This window comes from Lynx canadensis, chromosome D1 (genome assembly GCF_007474595.2).
Source record: "Lynx canadensis isolate LIC74 chromosome D1, mLynCan4.pri.v2, whole genome shotgun sequence".
Classification (NCBI taxonomy): domain Eukaryota; kingdom Metazoa; phylum Chordata; class Mammalia; order Carnivora; family Felidae; genus Lynx; species Lynx canadensis.
This window is the reverse complement of record NC_044312.2, coordinates 110,913,910-110,926,856: the sequence shown is the minus strand read 5'-3', so window position 1 is coordinate 110,926,856 and position 12,947 is coordinate 110,913,910. Positions and strand designations below refer to the sequence as shown.

General features: G+C 46.4%; 1 protein-coding gene across 5 annotated transcripts in view; it reads left to right on the top strand.

Annotated features, from left to right (window-relative positions):
- Window positions 1-12,947, top strand: part of KMT5B (lysine methyltransferase 5B) — a 58,614-nt gene that overhangs the window by 32,002 nt on the left and 13,665 nt on the right. For 4 of the 5 annotated variants that reach the window (XM_030333664.1, XM_030333665.1, XM_030333662.1 and 1 more), the window contains exons 4-9: window positions 1,628-1,696; window positions 5,964-6,129; window positions 6,514-6,623; window positions 8,138-8,304; window positions 8,599-8,618; window positions 8,700-8,836. In XM_030333664.1, coding sequence (XP_030189524.1) covers window positions 1,628-1,696; window positions 5,964-6,129; window positions 6,514-6,623; window positions 8,138-8,304; window positions 8,599-8,618; window positions 8,700-8,836 — 669 coding nt within the window. The remainder of the gene's footprint in view (window positions 1-1,627; window positions 1,697-5,963; window positions 6,130-6,513; window positions 6,624-8,137; window positions 8,305-8,598; window positions 8,619-8,699; window positions 8,837-12,947) is intronic. The other variant, XM_030333663.1, reaches the window with a different exon arrangement.

Here is a 12,947-nt window from a genome sequence, read left to right as displayed (position 1 = left end):
ATTTTTAAAACTGGTTAAGCCACGTTAAACATCCAGAAGAAAACATTTATTCGTGTTTTCCGCTACAACATTTAATTCTACTCCTAGAGTTTCTGGAGTAGCCATTGGTGTAGAGAGAGAGTCTGGTGCGCCCTGGTTAGAGCAGGTCAGCTGACAGCAGCACTGGCGCCTTGGGCCTGTGTGGCCGAGCCGGCACGTTGCTGTGTCCCCGGGCACCTTGCACCTTGCACCTTGCACCAGAGGCGTTCTTTTCAAAGGTATTTTAACGGATTCTTTTGTAAGCTGACATTTGGGAAGAACGCAGAAGTTTCATTAATGAAGCTTGTTAATCTGAGTGAAAGGCACACGTTTTCATTTAATCTTAGTCACTTGAAAATAAGACTGTCTTTTCTGTTCTTCATCTTTTGAGCAAGAATTTGTCAGAATGTTGACTTAATGTCATTCTCAAAGATACCATTTTATAGAAAATAAGGAAACTCTGTAGTGCCGTATTAGAATAATCGTAAATATTCCTTATAAATTGTTAGTGTATGGACTTCTCTTTCTGTGAGGTGTGAAAGATGGGACCGGAAGATACGACAGCTTGGATTCTCACCGTCCCAGCTGTCTGTGTATCCCTTGTGTGAGGGATCTTTTCGTTGCCCTGTTGGTACATCTGTAATTTGATTGTCATTTTTTAAGTTTCTCTGTTTTATGCCTTCTTCCCTCCCTCTGCTCCTTTCAGTGTGCCTTCAGAAACAGTGTTCGGATACAGTAGATATTTAACGATTTAAGAATTTCCTTAGCTGGCTCTATTCCAAATGCTTATTGTTTAAATCTTGATATGTCCCTCCATTTATGCACAAGTGAGTCAGAGTTGCAGCCGGAATATCTGGAAATGGTATAAACAAAATAGAAATTTCAGTTCACTGGGAAGTACTTAGATTTAAGTGACTCTTGTCAATTATGAAAATTAAATTCTTCCCTGTAACCAGAGAAGAGAGTTGTTAGTCATGCCTCTGATTTTTTTAAAAACCAAGCGGAGATCTTGTACAAGTGCTGTTGTACAGCAGGGGGGATGCTTTCTGTCACGGCCCCTTGTTTTAGGCTGCGTGACCCAGAGATTTCAGTCTCCTGAGGCGTTGGGGAGACTCACTGGACGTTGGGCTGAGCAGGAGAGAACGTGACAAATGGGAAGAGTCCTCGTGGGACTTTTGGAACTTTTCTCTATTATTTGGTCCAAGCTGTACGTCAGCCTGCACCCATCCTTCCAGTGCTGTAACTGTCTAATTTTAATTTGGTTGTTTACGCATTATGTTTCGTGTCCACTGTTGGATGCGAACTAGAAATCAATCACCCTAAATATCACTGTAAAGTCAAGTGCTTGACTAGAAAGCGTAATGAAACTTCTAGACCTTCTAACTTAATATGATCAAGGGGCAAATGATGTCGTGTGGGAAGGAAAGAATTTCAACATCTTGGCTTTTGTTATTATACTGAGTCTACCCGTGGTGTCACAATCTTCTCGAGTGTCACAGCGTTTTAAGGACTTCTGCAACAACTACTATTGTAAGTCTGTTTAGAAATGACAAGTACAAATTATTCAAATAGTTTTTTATTGTTGTTGTTTGTTTTTGCATTTATATAGCGCCTTTCCTTCGAGGAGCTCAAGGCATTTTTCAAAATCTGACAGTTTTCCTCACAACAACCCTGTGAGGTAGGTAGAGTGCATTACAAACAATAATAAGATACCAACTAACCTGTTTCGGCCTTTATGATGTTCTCTTATGTTACGTAATTGGAGGTGTCAGCATAAACACGACTTTTAGAACGTTTTGCAAACCTTTTCAAATAGTTTGGTCTTAGTAACAGCTGTATTTAAAGAACCACTTGTACTCCATAACAGGGTAATTTTGTAAGAGAAAGCATTCATCAAAAGATCAGGAGTCACTCCCTGGGATTAGCTGAGCACTGCCGGTAGGACTCAGCCGGGGGTGTCTCTGGTGGTGGTTGACTCTCAGGTCAAGAAGGAGCGAATAGCTGTGGTTCTAGCATGATTCCTCGGCACCTGCCAACTGTCCGTGTGCAGTCAAACTTTCTGAGAGGGGGAAATGTGTTCACGATGTTGCCTCACAGTCTTCTTATTTTATATCTTAAATGTTTGAGCGTTTTCTCTCTCTTCCTCTCTCCTTCCCTTGCTCCCTTTTTTCTGTCCCCCTCCTCTTCCCCTCCCTCCAGTCAGCTCTTGGTTGTACTTGCTCATGGAAGGGCACAGTAGCACAGCTCACACACATCTGCAGCTTTTCCTTCCCTGGTCACTTGGGTTTGGAAACAGAAAAACCAAATAGCAAGAAAACCTGGGAAGTCAGTCTCTGGAAAGAGTGGGGAACAGGTGTGTGGGAGTGTGAATTCATGTTTCTTTCTGCCCTTTGTGATAAAAATGATTTAAATGACATATTTTTGTATTTCATGTACCAGCCATTGATCCAGAGGTGCAGGAGGAGAGAAATAAATGTTTGGTTTATTTAAAGTTGTCAAGTTTGTGTGAAGAGGGGGAGGAAGGACGGACTGATTGGGAAATGCCAAACACCTGTCTCTTGCCTCCCCTGCCATGCCATTTGCCGTCCCCCGTCCCCCAGATACTAAATTCAAAAGTATATATTTGTGTCCGGCCCTTTCACTGTCTCTCCGGCTGGGCTCCGTGCTGTCCTCTGTGGCGAACGAAGTCAAATCCTAGTCTGATCGTGAAACGCCACCGGGGGGCCCCCGGAGCTCCCCTGAGCGAGTAGGACTGGGTAACGGTAGTCCCTCTGTTAACGGCCCTCACTGGACCTGGTTTTTCTCATTTATGGAACCAGAGGGTTGCTTTAGAGAACCTAAATTCCCCTTTAGCTTTGAGAACCGTGGTGTGAGTGAGGATAGCTTTGTACAGTTCGTATGGGAGGTCTAGAATGACCGTGGTTCAGGAGGGGACCGAGGGAATTTTCCTACTCCGTAATACGGACCCAGGTCATTGCTTTCAAGGGTCTTGAGTGCCTTTTGCTCTGGCCCTATTAGTTGTAAGAGTCTTATGTGATTAAGTAATTTTTATCTTCCTGTGGTATCTGTCATGATGGGATTGACTTGAACTGTCAGCCAGGTGATTTGGATGTACTTCTGTAGGATTCTCAAAAACGACTGTCTCATCCCCTTCCTGTCTGCACCCAGAACCATCTCCTCCTCCTTTGCCTCAGTGTCATTTCACGCCTTCTAGCAGCCAACCGAGACAGAAAGTTTGACAGTAAATTACATTTTAAGTGAAATGGAGGTTCTTGCTGGTGAGTAGCACGAGGGACGGTTTTGGGGGTTTTGTTTGTGTTTGAGGCAATAGAAGGCAGGAGAGCGGAAACGAAAGTCGGCACAGGAAACATAGAAGGCAGACCATTAGGCAGTCAAGAGTTGGTTACTCTGTGTTGGTTTCAGCATATAAATGGTTTGGCATCGTGAACAAAACTAAGGCTAGCTGGCAGGCAGTTTCAGATAGGGAGGGACATGCCTCAGGAAGTGGAGGGCACGCGGAAAGCCTGTCAGGAGGAGCCAGGGTCCGTTCCAGGTCCGTAACCTGTTTTTCTGACCGGTGCTTAGGAGCTTTAGGTGAATTTAGCCCTGACTTCGGGTTGCTCTCGAACGCATCGAGCCATGTGATTATTTGAGAACAGAGTGTCCCCGTTGGTCAGTTCCACGGGAAACCCGGAGATCGCTGGGCCCTTCCGGGGTCTTGTAGCCCGGCCGCTTGACACCCTGGACTGCTCGTCGTCCTCCGTGTCGCGTCCTGTGTGGCCTGCAGGGGTGTGCCTCAGCCGGCAGCTGCTTGCTCGTCTGGTCCGTCCCGCACGCGCACGTGACCCCCTAGCGCAGGGCTGCAGCCAGACGGACTTAGGTTTTCTGAGGAACCCCGTCTGGAGAAGACCGCTTGTGGCCACAGGTACCTCGTAGAGTAGTCGACCTGCGTGGGAGTACGGGTGCTCCCACAGTTCTGCGGGTGATTTTTAGATCATTTTAGTGGTGGTTCTCCGACAGCCTGGTTAAAGACCTTCAGAGTTGTTCGAAGGACTTGCACTCGTCTGCCCGTGAGGGCGGGCTGGTGTGCTCGTTGGTCGAAATGGAAAGTAATACGGGGCATTGCCCATTTGTCCATTTCATTGTCCATTTGTCCAGTTGTCCGTTTGCTGTCTCCGGGATGGGTTCGAAGTCTTCCTGATAGTCCTGCTTACCAGCTGTGAGAAGCTTTACTGAAACAGGAGCCCGTGGGTAGTTCGTTCTCCAAGGCGTCAGCCTGCTTTCCTAGCTCCGGAAGTCTCTAGGGGTCCTGTCCAGTAAACAGTATTTTACCCATTCAGGATCTCACGTCTTCCCTCTTCTTTGTTCTAGTACTTTCCCTCACTGTTGCCGGCCAGCTGACTCCCTTGTTCATCTCTTTGAACCCAGCCTCCTTACGATCCTCTGTGTGGGCTCCCTCTCACTTTGCCGTCCTTCTTTGGATTCTTTCCTGCCTATGGTAGTATTCTGCTTTTCCTTTAGAAGGCTGAAATCACAGCATTCCTCATTGTCAACTCCACATCGTTGTCAACTCCAAAACCCCTTCACAAACAGATCTTACACTTCGGCGAGAGTTTCTGTACTCTAGAGTGCCGTAGCGTGTCGTTTGTACCCTGCTAACTTGCATTAGCATAGCGACGCCTTGCTTAACTGTTGGATGCATACGTGTGTCTTCTAGTCCCACTGGAGTCTCCATTCCAGAACAGCGGTCAGGTCTTCTCTCTCCTGTTTTTCACCACAGCACCTGCGCACGCAGCACCTAGTAAGGAGTCCTTGGTGAGAGACTGTGGCTTGAAATTTCACTGAAATGTTACGAATACGTTTGTGATAGCTCACCTAGAAAAAGACTTCTGCTGCTTCCTGTGCTGGAGTTTGGGCCAGATCTTCCTGCGATTTTAGAGTTCTCAAGTTTATGAGATGTGCAGTTTGTAAATGTTGGAGTAAGGTGTGGTTCAAATATATTTTCTTCTCAGCCACTAATAGTTTTTTCTTAACACCTTATCTGAATAGCAGTCTACTCCTTTTGTTGTTGGCAGATTTAAAAACAACAACGACAAAAAACTTTATTTGGGAAAATAAGCCAAAGGCAGTTGACATGAGAAGACATTTTGAAATTAAGGTCCAAGTACCTTTGTCATAGAACATGTTTTAGTGGGAACGCAACTTTAGAAAAAGGGCTTTACCAGTGTAAGCCTTTCTTGGACCATGATCGCGTCGTGTGTGACTCTTGCTAGCGGTACAGCATTCCGAAGGCATTATGGCTGGTTTTGTTACGGAAGCCTTTCAGCTTCGACATCACCAGTTCAGCAACGCCACCATTAGAGTTGTGGTTTTTGCCCTTTTTGTTTTCTGAGTGCACCTCTCAAAGATGAATTTGACATGGATATTAGGGCATCAGGGTGTATTTCAGGACCTCTTGGGGTACTCGATTTGGGGGGTTTCTAACTGCACACATGGAGAATGTTCTGTTTATGGCATGATTTTGTTTGCTTCATCCTCCCGAAGCTCATTGCCTTGTACTCTTCTGGCTCGATTGTGCATGCTCTGGAAAAGTTCTTGTCGTTCTGACTCTCAACCAGACCAGCTCTGTTGTAGATCTTTTTGTACCGTCCAGATTTACAGGACTAGTGTGAGCCTGAGGCAGACAGCTTCGTTTGAGTCATCTGGTCATTTCTCAGTTAACTTGGTAACAGTGAAAGAAAAAAAAAAATCAAAACACAGTTGGAAGAAAGAGAAGTTCTGTCTCCTGGTGATCGCTGTTACTTGTGTAGTAATGATTTGTCAGGATCGCTGGTTATTCTCTTTTATTAGGTCTGGCTGTTTTCAGGTTATTTCTTGCCTCACGATTTCTCTACAGTGGCCCAGGGATGGCGGATAACTAAAGCGAATGTTTTGATTTCGTTCAGATTTCGGCCTATTAAGGGAAGGCAAGAAGAACTAAAGGAAGTCATTGAACGTTTTAAGAAAGATGAACACTTGGAGAAAGCCTTCAAATGTTTGACTTCGGGCGAATGGGCACGGCACTATTTTCTCAACAAGAACAAAATGCAGGAGAAATTATTCAAGGAACATGTAGGTTTATTGATAAGATTACTACTATTTATCTGTGTGGGTAAGAGCAGAGTAAACTAAAACTTAAGTTTTAGTGAACGCTGAAACTTTTAAGTCAGTTTTTCATAAAGCTGATCAATGTGAAGATCTAATAACACATCAGATCATTTGTATAACTCTCCAGAGAGACAACTTGGTCATCTGGAAGTGAAATTCTCCATGAACTTTCAGAGGAACATGGCCAAGCCGTCAGGTGCTCAGATACGTGAAGTTGTAAAATCACAGAGTTTGTTACTTAACGATCCTAAGTGTTTCACATTTCGGTGATGATTTGCTTTTGGATTCTGAATAAGTCTAACGGGATAAACAATTTAATACAAATACCATTATTTTCTTCTGTTTTAGGTATTTATTTACTTGCGAATGTTTGCAACTGACAGTGGATTTGAAATACTGCCCTGTAATAGATACTCATCAGAACAAAATGGAGCCAAAATAGTTGCAACAAAAGAGTGGTAACTATTACACTAGTATAAACCCGTAATATACTGTCAGTTAAAGTTCTCTCTTAAGTTACCGTTGAAGTGCTAAGAAAGTTGTGGGAAGGAGTGAAGCCAGAGCCTTGGCCCAGTGACCTGGGTCAGGACAGTGGAATTAGAAATCTGAGTTGAACCAGATCCCGTCTCTCAGCCCGCGCACTTTGACCGAGTCGGAATGCTGCTCGGTGGTGAGGCCGCCGAAGGAGTCCAGGTGCCGGGGCTGGAGAACCTGGCTTCCGTGTCCCGGAAGGCCTGCTCTAGGCCCTCCGTGTCCTCCTGGCCTAGAGAAAGGTTGGGTGTGAAGTCTTAACGATCCTAGGAACTTCACAGGTGGAAATGTCCCGCCGAATTGCCTGCTTAAGTGTACACGTGTACATGTATGTGCCAACTTGAGTAAGGGTAGTAAAGTTGAGGCCAGCCAGGAAGGGTAAAAGCCATTCATGAGAGAATGTGTGATCGTTTTTTTCCTCTAACGCCCGTTCCTACCTCACCTCCCAGAAGAAGGAACGTGTAGCCCTTCTTATAAGCTGTCCTCACGTGTTTTTTATAACAAAAACGTTAGGATCAGGTACCTGAAAATGGAATGGGCAAAGAGCAGTATACCCAGGCCTCTCGGGTGGGTGCGCGTGTGCGTGCGCGAGCACCATCAGTTTGGACAGGTGCACGTGCGCGAGCGCACGTCGTAGTGTATTGAGTCCGCTGATCCACTCCCCCAGCTCCCGGTGCTTTCGGTGGACGTGTAGCTTTCTGGTCTTGTAGTCTAGAGCCGCACCGTCCAGCACAGCAGCCACCAGCCACTTGTGCCTCTTGGGCCCATGAACGGTGGCTGGTCTGTACTGAGAAGCACCGTAAATGTGATTTACGTGCCAAGTTTTATGGTAAAGTGTGTTTCCCGTTAATGTTTCTTCTACTGATTACCTGCTGAAATAGTAGCGGGGGCCTCTCGGGTTCAAAGACATTACTAAAAGTAATTTCACTTGTTTTTTCTTTACTTTCTGATTGTCATTACTAGAACGCTGCAGACCCCACATTTGGCTTCCGTTACGTTTTTCTTGGATAGCGCTGTTCTAGAGGGTGGTGTCCTCATTCCGGGTCCCCGTGACCTTTACTACTAGTGCTTGTCTCTGTCTCCTCCGTCCACTCTCAGCAAGTCGCATTTGGTGTAGCAGATATTTGAATCCTCCCTGCCTGCAAAACGCTGTACTAGGGACCGTAGGGGACTCGGAGACGAGGTAGCACGGCTTCTGGCCTGGAGCACCTCCCGGTCTCTCTCGTAGGGCTAAGGCAGCTGTAGGGCGGCTGTGGCCCGAGGCCGTCGGCCTTCCAGGGAGGATGAGAGCGTAGCCCAGTGAAGGTCCCAGGGGGTCAGCCAAGATGCACACGGCTAGGTCTTCTGGATTCCCGGTATTTATTGGACAGGCTTATTTTATTAAAAGAAGCCTTGTTATTTATAATTACTAGTAATTTTTAACATGACATATTTTAAATAGGAAACGCAATGACAAAATAGAATTACTGGTGGGTTGTATTGCCGAACTTTCAGAAATTGAGGAGAACATGCTGCTTAGACACGGAGAAAACGACTTCAGTGTCATGTATTCCACAAGGAAAAACTGTGCCCAGCTCTGGCTTGGTCCCGCCGCCTTTATAAACCACGGTAAGCTGCGCTCCTCGGGTGGCCGTGCGAGTGGCGGGCAGTACTGCTAAGACGCAGCAATGACCTTGTCAGACTGCGTGGAACCTCGTCTCCCTGTAGAGGAGGCTGCAAATAGGACTTCCTTATTTTTCCCCACCAGCGTATTAAACAAACAATCCTGTCGCTTAACCTGAGACCTAAACTTCTATCAGAAGTTGTGAAATGATGTGGAAAGCTTATTTCAGATTTCTGTAATTGTTCGTGTTTCAGATCTTATCTACAGTTAATTGACTTTATCTTTTGGACATTTTTCAGATTGCAGACCTAACTGTAAGGTAAGCATAAACTTTTTTTTACTGCAAGTATTTTGTTTCTGCTGCAGGTATGAGTTTCTTAATGAGTTCATTGTATTTCAGTTTGTGTCAACTGGTCGAGATACGGCGTGTGTGAAGGCTCTGAGAGACATTGAACCCGGAGAAGAGATTTCTTGTTATTACGGAGACGGGTTCTTTGGAGAAAATAACGAGTTCTGCGAGTGTTATACTTGCGAAAGGTATGCGTCAAGTAAAATGTCCAGCTTGTGTGTTCTTGTAACCGCCTGATGATTATGGGCACCAACTAACATTGCTTCCTTCTCCTTTAGACATGGTGGGGGGGGGGGTAGTCTCTTACGTTCTGTAGCTTTGGTCCGATCAAATGTGCATAAACAGTCGGGGGATACAGAGCTCTTTGGGGGCCGTGGCACCTGAGCCTTTAGAGTTTTCTTATCACCAGCTGCTGCTTCTGAGTAGATGAGAGTACCAGCGTGCCTAAAGAGAGGACGGGAAATACCGTACACGTGTGTACACGTGCATATCCACGCGTGTGCACATAGACACCCGCAGTGCCAGAGTGGGGTTGCCCAAAAAATGGCAAGTGACATTCACTTCTGATAATCATGTGAAAACACTGAAGTTGTCCTGTGTCTTACCAAGCTGTGGCTTCTGGATTTTTTTTTTTTTTTTTTAAGTTTATTTTTGAGAGAGAGTGCACGCATGTGAGGGAGGGGCAGAGAGAGAGGGAGAGAGAAACCCAAGCAGGCTCTGCACCGACAGGGCAGAGCCCAGCACGGGGCTCGATCTCAAACCACGAGACAGTGACCTGAGCCAACATCGAGGGTCAGATGCTTGGCCTACTGAGCCACCCAGGTGGCCCAGGATTTTTTTTTATTATTTGAACATAGTTGACACACAAAGGTTACATTAGCTTCAGCTGTACAGCTCAGGGATTCAGCATCTCTGTACATCATGCTGTCCTCACCACAGGAATTTCTACATTTTGATGCACGTACTCTTCAAGATTCCTAAATTCTGTCTCAGAATAAGGAAGCTCCTCTTGTGACGCATCAAGATTCTGGAGTCCTTGTAGAAATCCCCCAAATCTGACTTAGCCAGACTGCTAGCTCACACTACTCATTGGAGTGATTTCTGCACCCAGGAGCTCGTGGAGGGGACGTCACACGCTTGTCTTGCTAGTCCTGCAGGAAAGCTGCTGTTCCCAGGCAGTGCAGACTTGCGTGGGTCACCCAGGGGAGCCGACCTGGACTTGTTGACCCCATTTTTCTTTTTTAAGTTTGTTTATTTTGAGAGAGAGAGCACGAGCATGAGAGGGAGAGGGGCAGAGAGAGAATGGGAGAGAGAAACCCAGGTGGGCTCTCCACCATCAGCTCAGAGCTCAGAGCTCAGGGTGGGGCTCAAACTCACAAACTGTAAGATCATGACCCAAGGCGAAACCAAGAGCTGGCCTTTTAACTCACTGAGCCGCCCATGCGCCCCGAGCTCATTTTTCTCATCTTGTACTGAGCCGGGCACTTTGCTAACCCTGACTCATTCAGTCTCCACAGCCATCTGTGAGAGAGAGAATAAATAGAAGTACGTCCACACTGCAAGTACAGAAACTGAACTGTCTGAGCCCGGGGCAGCCGAACCTTGGCCCTCGTTCTTGCCACTTTGTGCCGCTCTTGTGGGGGGGGGGGGAGGGCTGTCCAGTAGCACCGCTGCTCCCGCTGAAGTCACCCAGCCGCTGGCCAGCCTGCGGAGGGACTCTGAACGCCCCAGAGGTCCCGCTTCCCTTCTTCCCAAGTAGTGGGAAGTGTCCCCCTCCGTCAGGCGAGAGCAGGAGCCTGGAGTCCTGTGCCGCCCCAGCTGTTTCTCTCCCATCGTCGGGGTCCTCGCCATAAGGAACGGCAGGAAACCTGTTCCTGATGCTGCTGAGGTTTTGCCCCCCCTTTTGGGAGGGGCAGTAAAAAAATCCTTCATGTTCTACGTAAAAAGTGGTTTGAACATTGGTTAAATCTTAGACCAGTCCAGAGAAAGACCTTTAATCCACAAAATAATTTAATTATACTTGAACAATGCTTCAGACTCATTATCTCGAGACAACCTAGGGTAGCGGTCAAGTGCCTGAGGTCTGGAGCCTCCCGGAGTTGAAATCCTGTGACTGGACGTCATTAGCTATGTGATCTTGGGACACTTTAACTGCTTTTTGTGCCTGAATTACCCATCTGTAAAACGGAGAGAACGTTAGCAGCGGTCTCACGGGGTCGCTGTGAGAATCACGTTGGTTACTTCACATGATGTGTGTAGAACGCACAGTTAACACTCAGGCCGTATCTATAGAATTATTTTGTGGCTTCTGGTTATTTGCCCTTTAGAATATAAGCTCCATGGAGGCTTTTATCTTTTCCACTCATACCCAGCACCCGGAACACTACTTGGCACATAGTAGGTCCCTGGCGAATGAACGAACAGTTGAATGAATGGACACACAGTATGCTAAGTAAGCTTTTGGAGGCTGTCCTGAGAAGGGTGACCACCTACTCGGGCTTCCGAACCAAGCCTGAAACAGCTGTGTGACTAGTCTAGAATTTCATGTATCATCATGTTCCTCAGGCAGATTAGTTCTCCTCTGTGAGCCTCAGTTTCTTCTTACTGGTCAGGTGGGGGTGATCCTGCCTACTCCACAGGGTTATTAGTCTGAGGAATAGACACACGAGCAGATCCTTTTTTTAAAGGAAAGCCTTGACATTAAACAGCCATAGCTACCTTCAGACCATTTGAGCAGTCCGATTTAAAGTTGATTGCAGCTATTCTTGGGAGTTCTCAGGAACACCAAAGCGGGTAAGACTGGTCAAGAGGACTCACTCAGCTCTTCCTCAGGTATCAGCTGAGGCGCTAACTCCTGTTAGGTCTCGTGCGTGCAGGGTGAACCAGGCTAGCGCAGTGCCAGCCGGGAGCTGCAGGACGTCCCAGAGCCGGCTCTGTGAAGAAACGGTGAGCAGAAGGCTTATGGAGGTTCCGAGATGATGGGTCAAATCTCCTGGATGCGTTTGATGCGTATTTCTAGCTCTGACCATCCTGACACAATAGTGACTGTTCTGCATTCTTTTTTTTTTTTTTTAATTTTTTTTTTTTTAACGTTTATTTATTTTTGAGACAGAGAGAGACAGAGCATGAATGGGGGAGGGTCAGAGAGAGGAAGACACAGAATCTGAAACAGGCTTCAGGCTCTGAGCCGTCAGCACAGAGCCTGACGCGGGGCTCGAACTCAGGGACCGCGAGATCATGACCTGGGCCGAAGTCGGCCGCTTAACCGACTGAGCCACCCAGGCGCCCCTGTTCTGCATTCTTAAGTACTGCTAATTTTACGGTAGAACACTTGAGCAGTAAAGTCTAACGAATGACCCCAAAATAGGAAGGATTAGATTATTTTTAAGCTTATATGAAAATACGTCTGATGAAGTTAAGAAAAAATGTCTGAAGTGTAGCTTGAGGTTTGTTTTAACACATACTAAAAGTTAGGAGGAAACAGTTGTGACCAACACTCGATCGTGGCCCAGAAATGGACAAATGGGTTATGGGATATGAATGGAGGCCTGAGATAGAGGCAAGTGTGTATGAGATCTTAACATCGCATGTGGAGAAACGATTTCTATCACAAATGATGTTAGTATAATTCATTATGCATCTGGAAGAGAAGCCAAATTCAAGGTGGATTAAAGATTTAAATTTTAAAATACAGTGCAAAATGATTAGAAAAAATCGAGGAGGCTTTCTAATGTTGGAGTAGTGGAAATGTTGTATGTAAAAGAAGACAAGAAATGGTGAATACGAACACGTTTGGTCAAAATCAAAGTCAAATGATGAACCAGAGAGGCAACGGCACCCATCTGGCAAAGCGTTAATAATCCTAATAAGAAAAAGCTCCTAGAAGCTCACAAGGAAGAGACAGACTCCGAGAGGAGGGCGGGGTAAGGAGGATGCCACACAGGAAACGAGGGCCGTAAAGCAGACGACGGAGACAGGAACCAGGGATTCATTGTCACAGTCAGAGCGGCGGAATTTCAGAGTTGTACCTTATAGTGCTGGTGAGGATGTGGAGAAACGGGCCCTCGTACACTGTTAGCAGGCATGACGTGAATTGTCTGGCCGTGGTTGTTAAAAATAAGCGCGCCCTTTTAGCTGGCAGTCAGTCCCGGGCGGAAGAATCTAGCCTGTGGAAATAGCAGTAGTTAGTAAGGATTTGGTTTCAGAGCAGTGGAGCAGTTAGTGTCTGTGGTGGCCAGCAAACCCAAAGACGCCCTGCAACTTCCAGGAACCAGCAATGAGGAGTGATCGAATCCATCA